Here is a 25,958-nt window from a genome sequence, read left to right as displayed (position 1 = left end):
TGGGGCTCAGACTACCAACCCTTCACTATGGGGAGGAGGCATCAGATTATTCAGAGCTAGCTGTCTCAGAGGTGGTCCTGCCACAATCTTTACAGAGGTGTGCAGTTCTGCAGTATTTGGGGAATACACTTTGCAGGCTGAGATATGAGAGATTAGGGTTTGTCCAGTTTTCTAGGAGGTTAATAAATGCTAGATACAAGTGAGGGGAAGTTCCTGTCCCATTTGAAAATATTGGCTGCTGGTTTTAACAAGATCAGGATTTCATTCATGAAACTTTGTTGTATCATATCTCATCTTTCTGTTTTTTTGTTGTTTTTTTTTTGCCTAGACCAGCTATCCTTATGGCCGAAGAAGGCGGATGGACCAGTCTCTGCTCTTTTGCTGACAGGCGAGCTAGAAGCATGTCAGTTCTTGACTTACCTTTGGTTTGTTTTGGTGCAATGGCTCAGCACAGCATGTCCACAAAAAATTTTCTTGGCTTTTGGAGAAGCTCTTCTGCTTCGGCTTAAGATGGAGAGAGACCATGGGGACTTAACCGTATGGTCTGTGACAGGGGTGGGTGAGGGTTGCTGGCTCTCAAGGCTCTAGCCATAACCAGGCAGGCCAGGGGCTGTTCTCTGGCCCGGAGATGATACACTATGCCCTGGCCACATCTGTTCTGTTCAGCTCTTTAGACTCCAAAACAGGGTAGCCATTTCCAAGCTGCCTATTGACCCTGGTCAACTCATTGTCTTCAGTCACATATAGACACTAATTTGAAAGGTGGATTAGCTGACCTGAGCCCAAACTGGGCAAATAGAACTCTAAAAATTTAACAGCATAGGCAGATAGGCTCTGGTGCCTGGGCCCTGGCACTGTTCATTTATTGGTATTAATGTATCCTTGTCTTCTGTAAGTTGCAGGAGACCCTTTAGGCCGCTGGCTCTTGCACCCTGTTGAATTACAGGAAAAGCCATGGGCTCTGCAGCAGTGTTTCTTTTATGAACGGTGCACTCTCACAGTGCCTGTAAATCCTGGAAAAGGGGGAGGCTGCTTTTACAGGGAACCAGGGGAAAAACCTGCTCCTGCAGAATTAAGTGCTAAGGCTTCTGGGGTCCTCAGTGGTCCCTCTTATTGCACTGTAAAATTCCTTCTGGCTCCCAGGAAAGGGACTTGTATGCAAATGTGAGTTGACGGTGGGACTTGCTTCATTCCACGGCTCCAGGAGGTTGATGTAATGCCAGCACATCTGGTTTAATTGCTACCTGCTCCTATTTACAGATTAGGGACATGCAGAGGTGTAAGTAGAGGGGAAACGTCTTTGTTGTCCTATTCACCCTCACCATGTGCCCACACTCATCTCCCCTCAGCTCTTATTTCAAATGGGGGTTCTTAAGGTCACCAACAGGATCAGCTTCTGGTAGTGAGGGTGAAGGAGCCAGTCTGGAGCACTGGGTGTTGCTGGTAGGCTTCCTTCTAAGCTGTTGAGCTCCTGATGGTCAGTGGGGAGATGGGTTGTTCCTCTTCCATCTCACCTGTTTCTCTCTTTTATTTCTAAAGGGAGCCAAGTGTGACTAGCTCAGATGTGTAAGTCCACATCTTTGGTTAGATCATTCTCGCTGTATTTTGCTCTTTTTGCTCTCAAGGCTTAGCAAAATCCTTTGTCTCTCCACAGCTACCCTATTCGGGCAGAGGATGGACTGGGGACGCTGCAGTGCCGGGTGGAAGGGAACCACATAGGTTGGTGAAAAGGGGGAAAAAGCATGGGTTTCCATTATTCCTGCAACTCCAGAGGGCAGAGGGAGGGTGTCTATCACAAGTTCCTGCTCTGTCTCTGGTTAGGAATTTGGCTCAGGGTTGAGTCCAGAAAACCTGCTTCACGTCAAGGCTTACCACAGTTCAACACAGCCACTGCAGGGATTCACATCCTCTGCACAGCCTTGGAGAAAATGAAGTGCAGTGTTCAAGTGAAACCATGACAGAGATGATGTGGACATGGCTGACAGCAACAATGTGATTTGGGGTCTTTGCTGAGTTTGCCTTTTTTTTTACTTTATTCCTTCTTGTATGTGATGGACCTTCCCTTTACTGCTCTGTTATCAGAGAGGAATAAATTGAGTGCCCACTTCTATTCATGGTCTCTCTGGTAGCAGGTTGGATCCCTTTCATTTTTCCTTGGTTGCCAGCACTCTGAAGAAGTTTCTGATTTCTTTCCAAGGCTTTGTCTGAGCAGCAAGCTTCCTGCTTGGGAAAGATGGGCTGATTAAATATATAAAATAGAAATTAGTATCTAGCTCTCATGTGGACACTGATGGTGCAATTCAATAGCCTGAACTTTAGAGACATCTTGGGGTATCTGGGATCTCTCCAGAGGGGTGTCAGAGATAAAGGAGGTCTTGAAGGAGGTGTACACCTTCCTAGCATGGCAAGTGAGGTCAGATAGGATCCACGGGGTCTAAGATGACACAAAGCACTTAGGCAACCAAATCCTGCCCCTGAGATTCAGCTTGCAGGTTCAGATACCTAACTGTACTTATCTACGGTATAATGTCTACCCATGATCTAAGGCTCTAAGCTTTCTAAGCTGATATTCGGTTCAGTTCATACACACACACACTCTGCTGAAATCAACACAGTTATACTGTTGTAAGGAAAGCATAAGGAAGAGGAGAATCAGGCCCAGGACACCTGGACAAGGTTTGATAGGATGCACTCTTCATGGAGCCCTCCATGCTTCTGCCATAAAGCATATTACTTTTCTCTCCTCCAGGGTCCCACAATGTTAGCTTCTCGGTGTTTAACAAAGGAAAGTGAGTAAAAGAATCTTTCTCTCTTTTTTTTCTGTGGTTTTGCATGGGGACACAGCTGCATTTGAGTCCAGGATAAGTGCATGATGTTTTTACTGAATCTTGTGTTTCATTGCTTAGAAATGAGGTTTTGCTATCTTGAGAAGACGACCATCAGATTGGGAATGAAAAGGGAGAATGTTCCTACCCCAAAGCATCTCCGCTTTGGGGTTTTAATACTTTAGTTTCAGTGCCCAAAGCATGTTATCTGTTGAGCCTAGCTGAATAAAATCCTTTCACCTTGCTTTTAACTCTTCATCCAAATGGGAAAGAATTTAGCTGTAAAAGGAGGTGAAAATGGGTTTTGACAGTGTCAAAACCATGCTTTACAATGGGATAGTACTTCTAATAAAGAGTTTCAGCCATGTAATGGAGTCTCTTGAATCAGTGCCTCAGTGTGCTGGTGAAAGGTGCTGTTGGTCCTTGTAGAAATGTTCTGCTGTTCCTCTGGAGAGCGAGTGTCCAGCTCTGCCAAAAGAAGGTCTACTTTGACTTAAATGGCCAAGGATCTCTCAGGCATTTTCTCTCTCTCTTGCAGGTCAGCAGTACACAAAGGTGCTTGGCTCATCAGTGCCAAACAGGAGCTTTTCTTGTATCAAACGCATTCAGGTATCGCACTAATCCACCTCACTGGTTGCCACTGTCTTTTGGCAGTCCCGGCGTGGTCTAAGAAAAGACCTCTCACTGTTGCTCTTCCCAAGGACCTAATCCTGTTTGTCCTCATTTCGGGTGTGCCACTCCACTGGCATGGGCTTGACCACACAAAAAATTTCAAGAAGATGAGATTTATATGCTGAGGCTGAGTCTGCTGCCATGGGCTATATCTGATGTCCCCAGTGAAGTTATTGTTTCTCTCAGACAGGGATATGTTTGAACTCTGTTTTGGATAGCCTAACCTGAGACAGTCAGCCAGAGAACAGCAGTATGGCAGGGTTTAGGATGATGTTACTTTATCGTTGTTCTTTTTCCTGTCAGATCAGTTGTAGACTTGAGATGTTGCATCTAGAGAAACCTTTCCCTCTTAAATCACACTGTATTTGGTAAGGTTGAGATTTCAGAAATGCAGACCTTAGGATGATATAGATCTCATATCAGCTACAAGGAGGAGATGATGTTTAGTCACTCCAAGAATTGAGTTCTGGATAAATGGTGAATGGCAGGTTACTGCACCATTAGTTTAAAAAAAAAAAAGGTATATTAACAATAATAACCTCCACATGATGCTTCCAGCTACATTGTAGACAGCAGACAATGAAATCCTGAGCATCTGCTTAAGATCATGGTCATGGGCAAGTAGTGTCCAAGATTCAGCAAGGCCATATGCCCAACAGCCAAAGCAGAAGTAGGGCATCAGGGACTGCAGAGCACTGGACAGCCTTTGACCTTAGTCAGATGTTGCATAAAGCTGAAAGACCACTTGGTTCACCTGCACAGGTCCACAGCAAGGTTCCATCAAGTTTTTGCCGTTAAGTTGGCTGAAATTAATGTAATGAGTGCAGTAGTTCCTTATGGGCTGTATCGTTGAAGCTTGGTTCAACAGGTAACAAAAGCTTTTTTTTTTAAAAAAGTAGCCAATACATGTCTACATTTTGTGTATTGTTTATAGCATATAGCTTGTTTTGCTTATAAATTCAAAACACTTTGTAAAGGAGGGTAATTTTATGTCCTTATCTACAAATTGAGGCACAGTAAAATGAAATAACCCTACATGAAGTTGGCTATTGGCAGAGTATCAGCAGCAACAAGATCTGCCAGATCTATCCAGTAGACTGTACCGTGCTAGCCAGTAGTCGATATTGTAAAAGTAAAGTGTAAATACCAGATGAATTAACAAAAAAAATGCAGAAATAGACCAATGTCCCTTATCTTTTTTATTAGTCTTTTTTTCAGAACTATACCAGTACAATGGGGTGGTTAAACTAGGACATCAGTGTGCAAAGTGAGTAAATGTCATCAAAGAGAAAAATAGGTTTCCAGTGTGGAAGGGCATGACTACAACAGAGATAAAATCCTGAAAGATTCTCGTGGTCGTGATGTGAACACTCGGATGTCAGATGTTCAGCTCCCTCCATTTGTCCCTGAAGCCTAAGGGAAGATTGGAAAGTGTGGTAACATCTAAACCTATAGGCTAAATTGAGAGGCGAGTCAGAGAAGGTCAAAAGGATTAAAACAGTTTTAATTCCACCTTTTTTTGCAAGCTTCTCAATAGCACAGAATATACTGGTTTGCAATCTGAGCATGACAGATGCAGCCACTGCTAAGTAACAGTCCAAGCATTACAGTGTTTCTCCTGTCATGCGGCCAAGTTATCCATGTTGTTCATTCCTAGTGTAATCCCAGCAGCTGCCAAAAGCCCTGTGAAGGATCAGTGAGATGCCTGTTTCCTTCACAGGAGCCTGCTCTGGCTGGAAACAGTGCAAGTGCACTGCTGGCTCTGACAGAAATAGGGCTGGGATTAACCTTTCCAATGCTTGTTTTCAGATTCCCCTTTTCCTTCCTCTGCAGAGATAGCCTCTGTGTTCCCAGCTGGTGGCAGTCTCGGAGGAGGCACTGATCTCACTGTCACGGGGGATTTCTTTGAGGAGCCGGTGCAGGTCACTGCTGCAGGTAAGAGGAAAAATATGTGAATTTTTTTTTTTCAGTACAGTGGTCATGGCCCTGACCACAAAACCCAACTGATGTTCGTGGATACCAGTGCGGGAGTTGTAGGACTCACCATCAGGAAGGTCCAGTTATTCTGACTGCGGGCATGAACCGTTTTGCTTGCTTCATAGTATAACGCCAGGCTTTTAGCAAAGTGTTGACCCCTTTTGGAAACAAGGTGGGTTCATGCTGCACCTCAGCTGTGCTTCCAAGTCTCACACAGCGCATTTGTCTCCTTTTCCTGCTGCCAGGTGTCTCCTGTAAAGTCAAGCACGTCTCTCCCCAGCAAATCAGATGCACCACTGAGGCTGTCGGCAAGGGCAGGAGGCTTGGTGCCTCCCAGCCAGGTACGGTATTCAGATAACTGAAGGTCCAAACAAGCAAACATACACGTGGAAATGGAGGGCAGAAATCGTTTGGTGATGAATGCAGTCAAGAAACAGGGCTATCCGAAACGCTGTCTGCTTCAACATCAAGCCAATTTCTCCTAGGTTTGATAGGAAGGAGGGCTACGAAAAAGATCAGAGGGATGGAACACCTCTCCTAGGAAGACAAGCTGAGAGAGTTGGGGTTGTTCAGCCTGGAGAAGAGAAGGCTCCGGGGAGACCTTATCGCAGCCTTTCAGTACTTAAAGGGGGCTTATAAAAAAGATGGGGATAGACTTTTTAGTAGGGCTTAGTGCACAGGACAAGGGGTAATGGTTTTAAACTAAAAGAGGGCAGATTCAGACTAGATACAAGGAAGAAATTCTTTAGTGTGAGGGTGGTGAAACACTGGCACAGGTTGCCCAGAGAGGTGGTAGATGCCCCATCCCTGGAACCATTCAAGGCCAGGTTGGACGGGGCTCTGAGCAACCTGATCGAGTTGAAGATGTCCCTGCTTATGGCAGGGGGTTGGACTAGATGACCTTTAAAGGTCCTTTCCCACCCAAACCATTCTATGGTTCTATAGCAAGGAAAGGCAAGCTGGAGAGCTCAGCCCACTGCTGAGGGTGGGTGAGGGTGGGAGGAAGCCTGGTGTGTAGGGCTGTGGAACATGAGGAGAAAAAAGTATGGATAATATTTAGAGGAAGGATAGCTGAACTAGAGTTACCGCAGAGGTTTCTGCAGACACTCCTTGAGTAGAGCATTGCAGTAGGAAATTATTGTGCATAAGATGAAGCTTGGCTCATTCTGACTGTGGGTCAGCTCAGTACCTTTTCCTGCAAGAGCAGACATGTTAGCTTGGTTGGATGCTCTGCTCTCTGCAGATTTTTGTTCTTTCTGGTGGAGGATTTTAAGGTAGAACAAATTCCCTAAAGCAAGATCTGTGTTCTGCCTTGGACTGCAAAACAGACCTGCAAACAGAGCCAATTTATTAAAATTTTTGGTGCTGGCCTGCCTCCTCACACCACTGATTCTAGCATGTGCTCTGGGATTTTTGTTGGCTGCTACAGAGAATGCTTTTATTTTAAATTTCTAGGAAATAGAGGGCTTCTCTTTGAAGTCTGGGATGACGCCTCTGATCTGACAGAAGCAGGTCCTGGATATAGATGGCAGTTTGTACCTAATGCCAGTTCCCCAGTGCAATTTCTGTCCGGGGCAAAGAAGTCCTTCAGGTACTCAGTGATCTTAAAAAGAGATGAAGCCATGGAAATCACCTTTAGCAGTGTAAGGTGTAGCAATAACACCTGACAGCTCTTTATAGCAGAGCCTGACTGCATAGCTCCTATAAATCAAAGGAAACCCTCCGCTCCAAGGTCCTTTTGACAGTCAAAATATGCAGTGAAGTGTTTTATTTTTCCTCTTTTTTTGCTTTCACTTAGTATTTCTGCTCTACCTGGCCTAGATGTGCTGAAATACCACAAAAGAAATTACTGCAGAGGCAGAAGGAGCTCCAGTTAGAGGCTGTCTTGGGCAGGAGCTCTGGCCAGATGTGGAGGGCCAGATGCTCAGCTGATGTTGGCAGCTGCAGTTCAAGTGGAGTTAATGGAAATAAACTGATTTGCCCCGAGCTGCGAAAATGTCTGAACCATGTTGGTGCCCATTACCTCTTCAGACACACCTTTGAAAAACTGTGTTTTCATTTTTCTATCACTTCTCTGTTTTTCTCAGTTGATCTTGTGTGAGATTTGAGCCTTTTCCTGCCTGTTCAGGGTTAAGACTTTGCCTGAGAAGAAATGCACAAAAAAAAGTGACCAACAACTAAACATATTTATTTTCATGGAGCTGGTTTTTTTTTTCCTTTTTGAAAACTTCTGCAAAGCATATATGACATTTAATAAGAAAATGGGTCATTCTGAAGTTCCTTCAGTTTTAAAATCTCTGAGTTTTTTTTGTTATAACTTCGTCTCACTCTCTTCCTTGTTACTCATTGTATGTGTGAAGGTGGGGTGTGGGGCTGGGCGGGCTTTGCAGTAACTCTTTTGTATATTATGGATGTTCTGCTTTTGCTTAGCTCCAGGCTTCGTGGATTTTTTGTGGCTCCTCAGACCAACAATTACACCTTCTGGATTCAGGCAGATGGTCAGGCATCTCTGTACTTAAGTTTGTCCCAAGATCCAGAACATAAGGTATTACTCCCAGCAGAGGAAAAAATGAGATCAGGCTAGGAAATGATTTTAATAAGGTCATAACAAGTGGGAATTTCCCCCATGTGAATTGGCTTATTGGCCCTTATTATGAATCTGTTGCAAATGAAATATGTATGATTATATTTGATGTTTTATACTGGCCCTATCAGCTGCTTAGCTCATGAAAAACTCACTCTTGCAACCAGAGGCTTTGAATGTCTTTTCCAGAAGACCTTTTTGTTAGTTCAGCACCATCACTAACGACCTGTGCAAGGGGACCTGGAGGCTTGCGCTCCGACTTCCTCAGTTTACCTCCTTTTTTGCCCATTGAATTTTTGCCCTCTGAAAACACTGGTCTTCCCCTTTGTAAAGCTGAGAGGATGCTATAAATGACGGTGATCTATTTCTCTGGGCTATTCTTAAACCTAGTAACTGAACAGGGCTAGAAGAAATATAAAGGACTTCTATCTATTAAAAAAAGTAGCGTTACTGGTCTTACTAATGGTAACATACTACATCTCAGAAGGCTGTAGACATAGTTCTTTCTTTTGTATTTGGAGGACGTGAGATGTAGAACTGAAGTCATTCATGAAAAGTTGCATGGGGAACTGTTATTAGGGCTAGGGTCAGCCATAAGAATTATCTTCTTTATGGTATTGAACCCTAAACCAAAGCTCTTTGAGGTGATGGCTTTTTCCTGTATGCTAGGAGGGAATGTGTCAACCATCAACCCACTGCTATCAGCTATAAGCACAAGTCTGGTTTTTTTGGAGCTGTGGTATTGGACAAAGTGTCTTTTGGGGGTGGAGAAATGTCTCTGTAACTGATTGATTTGGTTGTTCTGGACACAGGTGAGAATAGCTTCTCTCCCTGCCGGCAATTCGGAGTGGTCTGAGAACTGGGTGAAGAACTGGAGCGAGCGTTGGCAGCCAAAATCCCAGAAATTTGAGCTAACTGCTGGTTCAAGGTACTACCTGGAAGCGCTGCATCATGGAAGGCCCCCAGCAATGGGATGAGAGTTGGAGTCCAGATGCATAACACGTGGCTGAATCCCCACGTGGTGAACAACTACTACATCGAGAGACACGAAATTCGGGCTCACGCCTTGCGTCTTCCAGAAGTGCAGGTCAGTTCTGTGTGCTTGACCCTGGGAGCTGGGCTAGCCCTGATTCAGTTGACACGGATAGCAGCAAATCCTAATGGTAAAGGCCTTGTCAGTGCTAGACATGAAGTGTGTTCCCACCTTGTTTTTAACCTGCTGGGATAGTTGATGAGAATACCATCATGAGCTGAAGGTGTTCATGATTATTACACACATTGGTGGGTATATGCAAACCCTATGGTTGTGTTATAATCTGCTCGTGTGTTAAAGTTTAAGCAATGCTGACTCCCCTCAGGTTTTATCTCACTCATTAACACCTCACCTTGTTAACTAATGCAAATTAATGCCAGTCTGGGATAGTTTTTATTTCCCCTCCTTAGTGACAGCACACTCAGTGTGTTTTATCTGGTCAACCCTATATTGCAATCAGATAATAGAAACTTTCAGCTTGATGAAGTGCTCAGCAACAAGGGAAGTTTTTCCTGGTGGTTAAACTCCAGAGCTGCAGGTCAGGAGCTTTAGAGATGATTTGTGGCTGTCAGCGTGTCTGCACAGGTCATGTATCCCTTGTGCTTCTGTGAATCTAAGAACAGGAGCCCAAGGCTTGTGTCGGGAGAGACCATGGAGGACAAGAGCAGTTTAAGAGTAGCTGAAGGGACTCTTGATTTACAGAGGCTTAAAAAGGCAAAATGCTGGCCAATCCTCTTCAGTAGAAGATATCAGGTTGGAAGTCTGTGCGCCTCATGTCATTTGTATCTGTTTTCATTTATTTATTTGCTTCTTTGCTTGCCAGATGTTGACTGTGTCTGGTACAGGGTGTTTCAGTATCTCCTGGAATAACATATTGCGCAGAATGATCCCCACAAACGCTACGGCTCGCCAGGTAGGCATCATTAAACACAGGCACCCAGTCCTCTGCTGGGGTGTAACTGATGGAGCTCTGGTACTTGACAGCATTTGGCCCAGAAGCTGAGACAGATTTTACGCGATGTAGGGGTGATTTTTTGTTACTGGGAGTGTCTCACAGTGGGATTTTGCGGGGGGCTGACTCCCAGGTATATTCTAAGCATATCACAGCATCTGATCTTGGCCTATCATGCCTGCAATTAAGTATGTGGTATCTTCAGATATCAGACCCTTGGACTTCTCCTCTAAGACCAGATGTGTAGTGTATGGCTCTTGCTTCAGACAGGAGCTCCGATCTGGCTTCTTCAAAATCTCATAGTCTCGTGATGTGGTAGTTGGTCACTGTTAAGTGATAGCTCCATGATGGTCATGAGACATCTAGTCAACACCACTGGTGGAGCCTGGAGGGGTGTGCAGATGCCCAGGCTGTGATATAGCTCAGGTAAAAAATCTGCACCTTTCTGAGGAGGCTGCTGGACACCTGAAGAATGTCTCACGCCCCTGAAGGGTATCAGACATGGAAGTTTACACTCTGTGTGAGCTGAATTTTATTCTCTACCATTTGGCTACCTGCTTGTTCAGAGCTGCCTTGCCACCAGTACCTAGCTAATGAAAAATGTAGCAATGATGTGTGTGTTGAAGCTCTCTGCTGAAATGATCCAGACACCGTTGTACTGTGACTGCTTTTCGCTTTCTGAATTTTTTTAAAGGTACAAACAGCAATAGAGGAACTTCTTTCAATAGGATGTGAAACCGAGCCAACTTCTGCTAAAATCCTTTTCCACCATGGCTTTGAGAAAGAAGGTAGTGATCTTCTGTGACAAATAAGCAGTATTTACAGTGAGCCTTGACTTCCTTTATGAAATAAATGTACTTTAAACTTTTGATGATAGTAAATTTACACTTTTAATGGGTTTAAGTACGTACATTTATGTTTCTCAGCTATTCATTATTTGTATGTATTCTGATGGGGGAGTTTATGGAACTAATATTAAAACCAGCATGATTAATATAATAATGAGATATTTTTTTTAATGTTATATGATTCAGTCATACTGCAAGACAGTTATCAAAGCAGGTAATATGTTTTGATTGTTAGAAACGTTGGGACTAGAGAGAAAAAATACAAGTTCTGGGGCATGTGAAATTATTCATGTTTTAATATGTTTGCTGGGGAAGCAAATCTGGTGTAGCCCATAACTACAGCTCAGGCTGTGGAAATGGCTGATTCTGACGCTGGAGGTCTTCGCTTTCAGTGTTTCTTGATGACTGAAAGTGAAACAGTGCAGATATCTGTGGTATACTTGACTGGTCAAGGAAGGTGTAAAACATCAATTGCTTTTGTAAAAAAAAAAAAAATTACCGATAATAGTTTTCTAACATTGAAGTTATGTGCACATCAGAAAGCTACTGTAGTAGAAAGTAACTCCAGTAACACTGGCACAGGTTGCCCAGTGAGGTGTAGAAGTCCCATCCCTGGAAACATTCCAGGTCAGGTTGGACGGGGCTCTGAGCAACCTGATCTAGTTGAAGATGGCCCTGCTCATGGCAGGGGAGTTGGACTAGATGGCCTTTAAAGGTCCCTTCCACCCAAACCATTCTATGATTCTATATCTGACAGCAATAATAGTATACTTACTTATCCTATGTCAAAAAGTAGATGATTGCCTAGAGACCTTGTATCACATTCTTGTATTTGGTATGGAGAGAGAGAACAGATCCCAGCCAGTAATATATATATTTGGTGGTTGATTCCTCTAAGTGGAGGAAAGCAATTAATTAACCTTAATTGGGGAGGGAGGGAAGATTTATGCAGAAAACTGAAAATAGCAACTGAACATTCTTAATGTAATCCCAAATCTATGATTCTTCCAACAAAAAAGAGAAAAACTTCAGCTGAAAGCCAATGATAATTCAACAGTACAGTGGGAATAAAATTTTATGCATAACAAATAGAGCAAAGGAGAACTTGAATTTTCATTGATGATTGTAAAACATAGATGTCATTAAAAGACAGCAGAACCATGGTGAAATTGTGGTGAATGGATGCCAGGAAAATGAAAGAACAGCCACAGACATTTAGGCCTAGGGTACATCTAGCCCAGTGTCCTGTCTTCAGCAGAAACCAAAATAGATGCCTAGGGAAGAGTAAAAACTAGATGATTATGTATAATAATTCATCATTAATTCTCTCCAAATATGATGTATTTTCAGCCTAACTAATTTCCTGTGTAATATGTTTTTTAATTTAATTACCTTCAGTGGCTCTCCCTTCCCTGTATTTATATAATCTCCCCTTGAACACAGTTAAACTACTGCATTCATAATTTCTTCCAGTGAAGATTTCAACAGGTCCAACACTTGTTGTGCAAAGAATCACAGCTACCTCCTTTTGACTTTTTTTTGTTGTTAAACTCTGCTATTAACTTCATTTTGTGGGCTTTATTTCTCTTACTGGAAGAAATGGTGAATTGTCAGTATGTAGTGACAGAAGAAAGTCCTTTATGTACGAGGAAGAAAAGAAATCCCAGCAGTCTTTCAGCAGCATGGTTGATAGACCAATGGAACAAACATCCCAAAGGGGAAGGTGGATTCACTGTTGCTTTATACATCAATTTCCAGCTTTGCCTGAGTGTTTTCTGGAAAGGAAGGGTGGATCTGGTCAAACATACTCTATGTGGCTAAAGACAGTGTTATTTTCCATGAGGTTTTATGGTCAGAACAGCAATCTAATGGTCCCTCCTCCTGTCTTTCAGCACCGTTAAGCTGGGGAACAATTACCCTGCAGATATTCACCATTTATCTGGGCAGGAGAATACTTAAGAGTAGGACTGTTTGACAAATTCTGGATACCCAGTTCCTGTATTTTCATGAATCTCTTGACCATACTGGTGTCTTCCAAATCATTTTCAAGCCTCTCATCCCCTCTTGTTTTTATCTCTGTTAGATATGAAGGATGTCATTACCACAGGACACATCGTCAGTGGAACGGAGCCTTTCTGTGGGAGGTTCAGTGTTCACAGACCAAGCCACCTGGTGAAAACTTCCCCATCAACTCTACCAAGATATGATCTTACTGAATACACACATGTAAGTGGCTGCTCTTGATGAGTAGGTTGCACTGGAGACTGAATACTGAGAGCCCAATCAGCAATGTAAAATCATCTGGTCTGCTTAGACTTCCCCCAAATCCACAAAGGATCATGTCTTTGGACTATGTTTGTAGACAGAGCAGAGTGTCTTTTATTGACTGGGTAGATAGTTTGACATCCCTGAGATGTAGATATTGTTTAACACATCTGGCTGCTGTCTGCTCCTGGGGATGCAGCCCTTACTGAGCGAAAGGAAAAGGTGGGATGATGTTGGGAAAAGGTGGAAGATGCAGGGATGACCGCTTCTTGACAAAAGGAAAAAAACCCTGGTTATCTGGGGGTCCACTTTCACTCACTTTTCTGCTCATCTTCTACATCTACTTTTAATAGGAATAAAGTCTTATTTCAACTCTGTCACCCTTTCTTTGCCACCTGGGGGAAGGCAAACAGTTGGGGGTTGAAAGGAAGGAGGCAGGAGGGAAAGACTTGTCCCCAAAGCCTCCTGCAGTCCTTTCGGACCGCTTCCAGTCCCCCTTCACAGACCTCTTCCAGTCCTATTTCCCCACCCTACTCCTTTCCTCCCTCCCAGATACTTGAAATCCCCATTGGTACTTCCCAGCTCTGTTTTGCCCCAAAACCTCACTGAAGCCTAAGGGGCCAGTTTCACGCTCTCTGGTGGCACAGAGGTCACCTGGATGCCATGCACTGTCTTCTATAGGTGCTATTCGAGGCAATTTGGCCTTAGGCGGTGGGCTTTATTGCTGACCTTGCACAACGTGTTTCCCTACTAACGTTAAACTGGGATTGAAACAGAATATATCATCTTCTACAGACATTACATATAAATTACCTGTGGTTTGATTTGTGAAATTTTTTTCCCCATTTTTGCAGGTGTGTTTTGCACATAAAGGCCATATGAGTAATATCCTTCAAATCTCTGTGTCCTACACCAATGCCTCTTTATGCTCAGTGAAGAGGAACCTCACCTGCCTATGGGATTTCAATGAAACTGACTCTAAAAGGTATCCAGACACTCATAGTTTCCAGATTACACTTTCCATAGTAAGAAGGTGTACTAGGAGAACTGAGAGAAGTTCTTATTTGTATAGCAACAAATTGTCAGTTGGGGTAAACTGACACATGTTCTGTCCCTGCAGAGGCATTCCCGGAATGTGCTTCCATTCTTTTTGAGGATTTACTGAGTAAATTTGCATGTTTCTTGTTATATGCACTATCTCACCTTAGTAATGCACAGATGGAGAGTTTGTTCTGTCTCTGGTAAACACACCAGAAGGTTTGAGGACATTAATTTCCCAGTTTCTTTGGCAACAGTCAGTGGATTTTCTGCAGTGAGACAGAGAGATGAATTGTTTGTGTTGTTTTTTTTTCCCCTGGAACCTCCTGAGATCATTGGTACACAAAGTTTTGAAAATTGATGTAGTCTTTGATTTTCTTTATTCACTTAAAATTACGTAGGTAGAAAACATTTGGTGTTAAATGTAAAGCTTGGGGCAGGCAGACTTAAAAAATCAGAAGTGTCTGAAGAACTTCTGGAAGTGAAGTTGGCAGCTTGAGTTGTGTAAGGTTGTGTGAGGGGGTATGTGCATGCCTGGAAGGGGAAAAAGGGGTTGGGAATAAATTACTACATGGTGGAGAGAGCTGGGAGCCTTGAGCAATTATCTGGTATTCCCAAGGGGCCTGAACTCTGGATTGACCCCCGTTGAGGTCACTGATGCTATCTTAGTGTTTTGCTAAAAATAGAGCGGCGGTAGTCATTCCCACATCCCACTCTTGTGGTGCAGAGGAGGACACCTAGGCAGAGATCTAAAGCTTTGTTTCTCACTGTGGGGAACCCAACAGAGACATGTAGAGAGTGATCACAAGCCATTGAGCAAGTGTCTTGTGTATGAGTAAATAACAGTAGTACCTGATGTTACCTGGAAGCTTCACAAAGCACCTCAAAAGTTGGTTATTGCCACTGCTTCACAGCAAAAGAAAGCTTACACAACCTTGGTGCCTTCCAGCTGGACATTTACCTGCACTGACCTCTGGAAGGGGTGTGTAAATCTCTCCACGCTTCTCCAGGACCTCCCTGCCGATTCCCCGGTGTTTGTGCATCAGATAGACTTGCTGAGTCCTGTGCTGCAAAAGGAAACATTTGGGTCATTTTACCTTGATGAAGTCATCATTGCAGACAGAGCTGTGACTGGTAAAGGAATCTATTTTTTTTTCTTTTCTGTTAATGTTACCGTCTTTCCAGGATACTCCATTGAAATCTTTAATGATAGGCCTTGTTGAAACTTTTTCAAAGGGGAATGGTATTTCACAACAGGCACAAAAATAATTTTGTTTTCTTGAACTTCTATTTTTTTGTGAGAACAATCAAGAAGGAATTGCCAAATATCAATAGTCCTGGTTCATTTGAAAATATGTTTCTACAAATATAACTCTTGAATGGTCTTGCCCAGACAAAAACAAGCAAAAAAACCTCCAAGCAAATATGTTTCCAGGTATGAAATGAAAATAACCTAGGCATAGCGACAGCTGTTCTCCTTGCTTTAATGAATGCTTGTGCTCTTTTTCTTTCAGTTTCTCAGAGAGATCCCAAACCACCTTGGCCAGGTGGGAGTACAGTTGAAGCAGTATCTGTGGTGGGGTCTTCTCCCACATACAATGTGTCCTGGATGGTGTCTGGCTGTGGTGCAAGTCTGCCCCTTCTCTCTCCAAGGTAGGGACAGTGAGTAGATCATCTCAATACCCTGTAATACCTCTTGCAGTTTCCCCAGACATGTCTGAAGCTGGTTGTCATCTAAGACAGGACGTGAGAGGTAGTGGAGGATAAGACTGCAGCTTGGCAATCCCTGTGCTTTCATTGGAGTCTTCTCCTCTAGGCATTTCAAATGGGCCGTGTTCAGACTGTTTAGAATACTGAATCCTGCACAGATGTCTGTACTCAGTAGATGGGCTGCTGTTCTAAATTAAAATACTTAATTTCACTCTCAGCACATGAGTGTTTTGAGCTTTGCTCACCGTATGGGATCTTGAACATATATTGTAGACATCTTAGTGAAGGTATCTGATTCTGGTATTGAAGTTCCATTGTATGCGTGGGATTCAGTTGCTGAACCAGAGGTGCTTAAGATGTTTCAGCTAACCTGGGGTGTAAGATCTGCGTGGGCCACCAAGGTATGATGTAGGACTAGAAGGACATCTAAGCCCTTCTGGAACAGTGGATGGAGATCAACCAGAGATGCTCCCAAACACCTTTAATGACACCAATTACTTATGTGTCCTTGTTTACTGAGACGGTTTCTATTCTGGAAGTCCCAACAATGAAAGAGGAGGCAGAGCCATAGGCTAACCAGATCAGAGAGTACAATATTAAAGGGCTATACTGGCAGAGAATAATTCCTGTAAAAGTTAGATTGTATCCAGTCGAGTCAACAAGGACTTGATGGGAATAGAGCCAGGCAAGGGAGAAGCTGGAACGATGCAGCCTCTTCTTCTCTGCAGCAGCCAGCTGTTAGTTTGGCTCAGTCACTTCACTCGAAGTGACTTGCCCAGGCGTCCACAGGAAACCTCCTTTCAGAATAAGGTGAACCTCAGCCTGCTGTAACTTAATTTGGTTTCTTACCTTGTGGTCTCTCCTCTTTCAAGCAAATGCAAAGCAACGTGTCATTAGTTTTGAGTGCTCTAAAGACAGCTAGGTTCTCCTTTAAGAGCTGGCTAAGATCTGAAGAAAATTAGATCTGGTTCCCAGAGCAGCCAAGTCCTTCTATTTCCTGGTGGAATCCAAGGCTTTGGTGAATTCAACAATCGCCTGTTGGGGTTCGGAGATATAGTCCAAGTCAGCACAAAGGAAAAGACTGACGCAATTCAGTTTGTATCTCAGTTTTCCCAACTTGATAGCTGCTCAGCAGCAGCTCGGGCTACTGTCCTGCAAAGCCCAAGTCTAAGAAGCCATCTGGTAAAACGGTTAAACCGCAGTTCAGACGTAGCTGTTTTGTAGAAGTCAACTTAGCTAGCACAGCATAGAAGGATTTGACTTGTGAAAGTCTCTCCTTGAAAAGCATATTTAATTGCCAGTGTCAAATGTAGTATTTTGACATGAACCACCAATGGTAAAGGCAAGGACGAGAATACAGGGGGATGTTTGTGAGGTTTAATATACATAAACAGAAGTGTAACCAGCAGAAAGAGGGGAAATTTTTACTCCTGTGTGTAGCCTTAACAAGACTGACATTGGAATGCTACATACAGCACTGATGACCACATCTTTCAAAGGGATTTAGAAAAACTGGGGGAAAAAAAAAAGCCATGAGCATGATGATGGAGCTGAAGAAAATGCCTAGGAGAGGAAGATTGAAGAAGCTCAACCTGTTTAGCTTATAAAAAGAGGAATAAGAGATGGATTGATCACAGTACCTCTCACCAGGGAAAAAAAAAAACAACAGTACTTGGCGCTGGTGGCCTTCTCCATCCCACAGAGGAAGATGTAAGAGAAACCAGTGTGCGATGCTGAAGCCAGGAAGACTGAAAACAACAATCAGCACATGCTTTCAAAATGGGTGGGCTGATCACTGTCTTTGGATATCTTCAAAACAAACCTGGCTCTTTCTCTCAACTGAGCACGTGCTGTGCTTTATTCTGATACAGCTTGCCCTGGTCGGGACAGGAATATTAGCTAAAATCTGATGTACTGGCTGTACATCAGACGAGAAGGCTCAGCGGTCCTTTCGGTTTTGTATTCTCGAAATTTGCTGTACAGAAGCCACGTCTGAGCTCTGAGCCTTCAGCTGTTATCCAGACACTTAACCACATGGTGGCATCGTTGTACCACAAAGAGTCGTCTTCCTTTGAAAAAGGAGAATTTTAGTGGCAAGGGAGAAAATATTTTAAGTTTTAGAAATTGGCCTTTAGGTGAACTCTCATAGGAAATATAGCTGTAATTCAGGGGAGTTAAGATTTTGATAGACTCGAGGAGACTACAAGATGAAGTAGGAAAGCTTTTTGCTTTGATGTTGTAGCTGCTGTCCAGGCTGCATTGAGGTTGTCCTTTAAAAACACCAGTACTGGGGTAGGACTTGCTTGTGCTTGGTGCTGTATGAACTATTTCTTCTATCATAATTTAAAAAAGATGTTTTTCCGTCGTTTTCTGTTGTGTGCATTGCCTACGTTATGTAGGTATAAGTTGGGAGTATTCAATTCCATTTGAGCTCTGAACATGTTCTCCTTAGGTCCTTCAAGAGTGTTGTTCCTTTAGGTGTCCCTCTGCTGCTGGCTGATGTGGGGGTGTCAGGACTGGGGGGTCTTGACTGCTAATGCCTTCATGTGAACCCTCTCTGTCACACAGAGGTGCTTTGCTTGGGGAGGGCTCTAAGGAGTATGGCCACCTCTACATCTCCACGGAGGATGTGAGAGTCAGCTTCACCATTCAGAGACTGCAAAAGGCATCCCCACCTATTGGAGGGACCTTCCGCATCCACTTGGCCAATACAGTGATATCAGGTAAGAGAAGATGCAAGTACAGGTCCTGGATTTCCTTCGCAGGAAGCCAAAAGACAACATTGAACCTTGGAAATGCTCAGGGTATGGGCTGGCAAGTTAAAGCTGTTGTTGACAGTTGCTAGATCTTTGCATTTGATGTCCTTCGAAACAGGAATTAAGGACTATAGGCAGTATTTCTTGATGTTAGGTATGAGGTTGTTCCAAAATGCATACAGCCGCTATGAAATATTTGCCTTAATGTTAAAGAACTTTGGATCAGATCCTGAACTGGAATTTTGCATCCCAAGGTTTCATTATACTGATATTTCTCCAGCATATGTACTTCTGGTCGTCTTGTATGACAAGACCCGTGCAGGTTACCAGGAAATTCATTCACTTCTAGGATTAGCAGGATTGATAATTGGTTTGCAGATACCACAAAAGCTTTTGTGCATAGAATTGCTTGACTTGAATTAGTCACCCTTTAGATGTGCTAGGTTTTCTTGTGTTTGGTTTAAATAATCAGAGGCTTAGAATGCAAATGAGCAGGTTAATCTGAGCAAGGCCAACGATAAAGTTCTTGGCTGAGGAACTGGTAACTCAGTTATAAAGTCAAATAACAAAATAAGAGAATGCAGCCTTAGAATATTTGTGAAATAACTCTTTCCTCTGTGTTGTCACTTAAGATTTTCCTACAATAGCTGAAGGCTGTCTCAGTAGTGCCCTGCTTTGAACATAATCTTTTAAAAATGTACTCCATTCCTCTTGCCCTGTTCCCAGGTCTTGTGCTTTCCCCTCTTTCTTATGAATTAGTTTAGAGAGATTTTTTGTATCTGCAGTTTTGAATGGCTCTGGGTACTTGCATGAAAAGAAATAAAACATCATTTCCATTTATTTGGGATTGGACTCTACAAAGTCTTCTTGATAGACTGAGTCTCTCCACACCCGTCTCATCTAGGAAGTTTCCAGTCTTTCTGTTTTGAAGGAAAATGACTTGCACACTGAAATTTCATGTGTGCATATTATGTAAAATTATTACTTAAACAAAATTTCTGATGGTCTCAACTGGAGAGAATTTTCTAGGTTTTCTTAGCTATTAAATAGTGCAGAAGGTCTTCAGACTAGATATAAGGAAGAAATTTTTTACGATGAGGGTGGTGAAACACTGGCCCAGGTTGCCCAGAGAGGTGATAGATGCCCCGTTCCTGGAAACATTCAAGGTCAGGTTGGACGGGGCTCTGAGCAACCTGATCTAGTTGAAGATGTCCCTGCCCATGGCAGCGGGGTTGGACTAGGTGACCTTTAAAGGTCCCTTCCAACCCAAACCATTCTATGATTCTATTCTATGATTCCATGACCTTTTGACATTTGGGGTCTAGTAAATTTCCCCTCTGTGGCTTTTTGGCAGTTGCAGAGGTTTGAACCACAACAGCCTTGCACTCATAATGAAACATCTTTCTTTTCTAGGAGCATTCAGATGTGCACTCCTAGGGATGATGATATCCACTGCTTTCTAATGTCTTTTGCAGATGTTTCGGTGCACATCTCCTCCCGCCACCTCCGCAAGCTTTTGCAAGACAACATAGATAACTCTACAGCCCTGTACTTCAACACCAGTGACTTCATTGTGACCAAAGACTCAAACTCTTGCTATGAAAGCATCTGGACGCTGACTTGGAAAACAAAAACTGGGGACCTGCCCAATGTTATCAGTGTACAGTAATTTCTTCTACTAACACCCACTTTGAACCCCATTCAGTGTCTTTGGCCTTGGCTGATTCATTCTTCCAATGTTTGTTTTTATGAAAACACCTGTAGGACCTTAGGCAATCTATCTTCCTATTAGGAACAGCAGCTTAAGCAAATTCCAGATTAGATGATTAAAAAACCAATTGCAGTTGCAGGAGGAGAAATTACATCTTCAGAGTCTGTGCTTCCAAATGAGGAGGCTAGAATGTAATTTCTGTGCTTTGCAGTTCTGCACAATAAAGGGACTGCTATACTGAAATGAAAGTTATTATAATCACATTAATATTTCAGTACAGTAACTGAAGCTCAGTACAGATTTGTGGCATCATTTATGGGCCAAGACAGTCTTTTTCTGAGAACTATTCTGTATGGGTTCATAGCTGGTTCTCATAAGTCTCAGATGAAGGTTCAGTTCACACTTTCCCATCCCAAGATTTGTCATGTCAAAGTTTTGCTTCAAGTAGAAGGGTCTTTTTTGAATAAGGACTCAGACTGAGCTGCTTCCTCCCTCAAAACCAAAAACTATTTCTTTGTATATCCAGCTTCTAAAAGTGTAAAATTAGTTTCAATAAAGCAATGAGTTCCCATGCTCAAGACATTGGCCTAGAGGGTGAAAAAAGCTGAAGATGCATCTCAAGCTGTAGCACAGGCCCTTGTTTCTCCCAAAGTCATGTGTTTGAGAAGCAGATGTTCAAAGCTATTTCCACGCCTAACTCCGAATTGTATTATTGAGTACTAGAAGTTTATTTGCAAATCTGGCTCCTGAATCTCTTTGCCTCAGTTTGCAGTCTCTTTGCCTGCAAGGTGAGGGTGGGAACCAGGGAGGTGTTGTGAAGTCTTGGGTAATGACAATTTAGACCTGGAGAAGTGATTCATGGAAGAAGCTTGAGAAGAGTTTCCAGGAGTTATTTGCACCTTGTAAAGACTCTATATGAACTCTAGGGGAATGGTTTTAATTTAAAATCACAGGACAGAAAAGGACGAGAAACTAAAACTCTTTGTTCTTTGCCAGGTCTCTGCTGAAAACCTCACTGGTCTGAAGCCAACTGTTTCTAGTCGTGTGGTTTATGATGGGGGTGTGTTTATTGGGCCAATATTTGGGGACATGCTTGCTACCTTCAATAACAAAACACAGGTGAGTTAATGTGCTGTCACACTTCCTATTGATTCACCTGGGTTGTGTAGATCCAGGAGTCTCACAGGTATTCAGGTACCTAGTTCTGCCACTAAATCCTTTCAGAAATCTGCTGTTCTGTGCTTTGCCATAAACTGATCAGATTCTGCTCCCTGGTTTGTGGAGCAGGACTTTCCTCCAAGAGCTATTGCAGGTGGGGAGAATGGTCATCACGGGTGATGGAAGATAATTTCTTTCTTTTGATGTAGTGGCCAAGGGCTGACGTTGCCTCTAGACTCCCACCCTTGGTGGGTCCTATGGTGCTGGCCACCAAACTTGGGAATGACACTGCTAATCTGCAGCGTTCCTGCCGTTACACTAACAAGCAAAATAAATGAGATGGTGGCTGTGGTACTAGTCTGTGAATTAGGCAAGTCCCTCGGCCTCTGTGGATCTCAATTCTTTAAGTGTGAAAAGGAAGTAAGGAGGGCTTCCTGGGTGAGTGAGTCTGCTGGATGGACAAACGTGTTGCAAACTCTGCTCTCAGATGTTGCAGAGCAGTACGCATCGCTGGCTTTGCTTCCAGCATAAACTGCCAGGCAATGTAGCGATAACAGGGTGATGCTGGATGTGCTCAAAGCCCAGCTGTGCAGCATTTGGGGCTAGGCCATCCTGCTTTTTTGATGAGCCTGTTCCCCAGACACGAGGACTGCCCTTCTTCCAGTGGCTTAACCACCTACGATACCTTTGCCATCTGTGGTGCAGACATACCTTCGAATAGACCAAATGAAACAAGAAGGGCAGCAGCGATCAGATTTCCTCTTTGTCTTTGAAGCTTTATTCTGGCTTGCTGCTAGCAACAAGTATAAAAATGTCCCTCTAATTATTGTGTCTCTATTCAAGCAGAGTACTTTAAGTCTGTGCTCCTTGTGTTTCTTGGAGACAGTCTGCTTTTGCTTTTTGCAGGTGTTGGTGTACTCTCCTGGCACACCCTTAATACCTGGGAGAGAGATGAAGAGGGGCTCTCCTATGCCCTGTGCTTTGCCAGCTGGCTTTTCTGAGATATCAACATCTCAGAAGAGATATCTCTTGATCTCTCTTGTTAGATAATCAAGGTCACAGACCAGCTTTCTTGTTTCAGCATGAACAAGGGGAAAAAAAATAAAATTGAGGGCTGCGTGCTGAAAAGACACATTCTGAGATTCATTCTAATTAGTCTTACAGGGTGCTTTAAACATAATAAACTTGTTCCCAAGGCGGGGTGGGAAGAACCTGGGGTATGGTAAGCAGGATCTTCAGTGGATGACTAGAAGAAAAGGAGTTGGGAGGAGCTGTGAGTCCCAGCAAGATGGGAGATATGATCCTGCAGACACCAAGAAAGCCTGGCGATACAGCTTTGAAAGCTGTGCTCTGCTTTGCCTAAGATGAGCCCTAGCAAGCCTTGCAATTAAATTTGTAATGAGACTGCAGCAGGATAAACAGCTGTCTGACTGTGCTCTCTTCTGGCACAGTCAGAGTGCTCTCGGTAGCTCAGTGTGGCTACTGGCATCACTCTGCAGGTCTACCAGATAGATGTGGCTCTAGAAAACACCTCTGTTCCCTTCCCAGCTTTAGGGTAACCTTCTTCTCTGTCTCCAGGTGGTGGTGGTGGTGAATGATGTCCTTGCAAACTGTTCTGGTTCATGCTCTTTCCAGTTCAGCCAGGAATTGACACCCTTAGTCAGCGATGTGGAGTATTCATCAGGTAATGGGGCTTTGTGTCTGAACGAAATGGCAAAAACACTGTTCTGTGAAAAAGATCTGCCAGATGCTGATGATTTTGTGTGCATGTGTGTGCTTTTGGAAATATCTGATTTTATGGAAACTGCACTTTCTAGTGGGGCACTTCTGATCAGCTCCAGTCTTAAAGTATGTAGCACAGACGTTTTTACAGCAACATGAAGATGGTAGAGGCATAAAGGGGAGGGAAACAGTGGTAGGTTTGGTGCTTACAGCGAAGGGTGGCTCTTGGCTCAAGTTATTTTTAATAAAAAATTAATGAAAAACATAATAGCTGGAGAGGGACAGGCAGGAATAGGCGTTATGGGGACAATGAGAGGTCATCAGTGGTGTAGTTTTTAGGATGTCCTGAGGAAGATGGTAGAAACTTTTAACTGTTGGTTGAAAGTAAATCCTGAGCATTGCTACACTGAAATTCATGAGTCATCTTGTCAATTATATTCCTTCAGACAACAGGTCCCAGGCCACAGTAGTTATCAGGGGAGCTGGCTTCACTGAGGAGAAGCCAGCCCTGCAGGTGGAGGTGAACAACATGACCTGCCACGTCGTAATGCTGAATCAAACCGAAGTGGTTTGCCAGATGGAGAGGCTGCCAGTCGGAGTCTACCAGTTGACATTACTGGTGAGACCTTATGGCTTCGCACTCAATGGCAGCACAGGAGAAGGCATCTTCCTAAGAGCTGAGCCAAAGCTGGTAGTTATCGAACCTCCTACAGCTTCAGAGATTGGTAGGTCTGAATGCCAGACCGGCTCTCAGGGGATGTCTGCTTTCTGCTTCTTGCTTTTCATGGCGTGTTTTGGTTCTTCTGTACTTTCACTACCAAGGTCTTCACCTGATGAAAAAGACATAATATGGCTGGACACATTATGTGTACCCCAAAGCACTGGGGCAAGTTTCTTAAAGACTGACAGACTTTCCCTGGTTCTTTGTGGAGGCAACCAGTTTCCCGACTAGTTTTGTTTGGGAATAATAAGTTCAAATGCAGGTATATTCATTCCAGCAAATCTGATGAGTATTAATGTTTCATGGCTTACCTTCCCATATCCATTTGACATATAGCTTTGTAGTATTTGAATTAGTCTGGCCTAATTGTGAAATGACTAAACTATGCTTCATCCCAGTCCCATTGAAGTGAATTCATATTCTGAGTGATAAAATGGAAAACTCATCTGTGTTTAGATACAAAACTGAAAAACCTAGAGAAGCTCAAACTAAACTGAAGCTGCTTCCATTCCCATTACCCTTCCTTTCCTTGAAACAGAAGAGGAAATAAAGGGTGCTATATTCCATCCCTGAAGACAAAAGCTTGGAAGATTTTCCAAAGGACTGTGGGGCCAAAGGACCATTATGACTCTCATCTGCCCTCTATGTGACACAGATGAGAGGACTTCACCTGGAAGTTCCAGTGAGGTGCCTAGACAACTGTAGCTAAGGCAAACCAAATGCTGTAAAAAGCCATCCTTTCTTTTTTGGGAGAGGGAAGAGTCTCCCCAACCCAATGAGAAATGTGGAGAACACTTGACACAGCTGAGTTCTGCCCACAGACCAACAGTCTCAGCATATGACTTGTTTTCAAGCAGCTAGGAATGCGCCTAGAAACAACATGACCCAGGTCTACTCTGACAGTAAAAGTTACCCAGCTTTTGTCTGGAAACCTCCTAGTTTCATTATTGAGGTTCTTTGAGTTCATGGTAACAAACATCACTGAGAGGAGGAGTACCGGCCTAGATGCAGCATGAAGCCAGCTCAGCCATGTGGCTTGGAGAACTGATTGTGCCATTCTTGGCCACCTTGGAGCAGGCAGAGAAAGGAAATGACGGTCTGTGAACCTCTCTGTGGATGAGCTATGGGATGGATTTGGAACAATGTAGGGTTCCTAAACTGAAAATCAAGAAGTTTATGGCCACCAGTTTTCTTCATGTTTTGCTGAGATGCCTGGGAAGAAAGCTGTTTTAACCCTTTTCGTTCCCTCCCCGTCCCCAAAGGGAGGGTCATACGGTACATTAAGGTTAACACTCAGTTTTGATTTGTAGAAAACCCAAAACCACAAAAACCAAACACATCCAAAAAACCCTAAAAGAAAAAAGCCAGCAATGGCAAGTGTTAGTGCTTGGGCCTTGCTTCTCATTTCCTTTGCTGACAATCCAGTTCTCCCAATTACAGTGATCTGTCACTCATTAAAAAGAAAGCAAGTATAATGTTATCTTACATTACATATGCCTTGAACATTTATAATTGGAAAGAATTATAGCTTCCATCTGTGTTTTTAATTTCTTCCATTTAAAATACTTCTCTTCAATCTTATCGTAAAGTGCACATATGCAGTATTTCACTGCATATGGATATAAGTGTAGATATCAAAACTTAAGAGCATCAGTCTTTACACAACACACATGGGTTTTGTACTCTAAATCTGAGGCTCCTTATCTGACAACTATCACATTAGACAAGTAGCTTCAGTTTTGACTTCTTGCTGTTTCTGACTCTGCAAACTTAACGTTACAGGAGAGGAAGCCAGGAAGCACCGTGTACTTTGCTGCGTCAGGTCCCTTTTACCAAAATATCACTGGTGCTGTGCTGGGAGTTCCCTGTGACCTAACTCTATAAGTGTGGGATGCCTTTCTAAAAGTACTACCGTGCTCCAGCAGATGGAAGGAACTTGCTGTTAACGTATCTGATTGCTGTTGTTTGCCTGATTTTGCTGCCAGC

General features: G+C 43.3%; 1 protein-coding gene across 1 annotated transcript in view; it reads left to right on the top strand.

The window, feature by feature from the left end:
• Window positions 1-25,958, top strand: part of PKHD1 (PKHD1 ciliary IPT domain containing fibrocystin/polyductin) — a 262,741-nt gene that overhangs the window by 11,296 nt on the left and 225,487 nt on the right. The window contains 21 exon segments of the mRNA XM_050894040.1: window positions 329-403; window positions 1,655-1,719; window positions 2,750-2,789; window positions 3,364-3,434; window positions 5,331-5,432; window positions 5,720-5,815; window positions 6,930-7,065; window positions 7,905-8,019; window positions 8,871-9,012; window positions 9,015-9,145; window positions 9,915-10,004; window positions 10,738-10,831; window positions 12,975-13,117; window positions 14,011-14,141; window positions 15,144-15,328; window positions 15,709-15,847; window positions 18,473-18,627; window positions 20,136-20,320; window positions 21,368-21,490; window positions 23,108-23,213; window positions 23,698-23,976. Of these exon segments, the coding sequence (XP_050749997.1) occupies window positions 329-403; window positions 1,655-1,719; window positions 2,750-2,789; window positions 3,364-3,434; window positions 5,331-5,432; window positions 5,720-5,815; window positions 6,930-7,065; window positions 7,905-8,019; window positions 8,871-9,012; window positions 9,015-9,145; window positions 9,915-10,004; window positions 10,738-10,831; window positions 12,975-13,117; window positions 14,011-14,141; window positions 15,144-15,328; window positions 15,709-15,847; window positions 18,473-18,627; window positions 20,136-20,320; window positions 21,368-21,490; window positions 23,108-23,213; window positions 23,698-23,976 (2,603 nt within the window).

The sequence above is a fragment of the Gymnogyps californianus genome, chromosome 3, assembly GCF_018139145.2.
Source record: "Gymnogyps californianus isolate 813 chromosome 3, ASM1813914v2, whole genome shotgun sequence".
In the NCBI taxonomy this organism is placed as follows: domain Eukaryota; kingdom Metazoa; phylum Chordata; class Aves; order Accipitriformes; family Cathartidae; genus Gymnogyps; species Gymnogyps californianus.
Note: the sequence above shows the minus strand (reverse complement) of the source record. Positions and strands in the feature narration are given on the sequence as shown.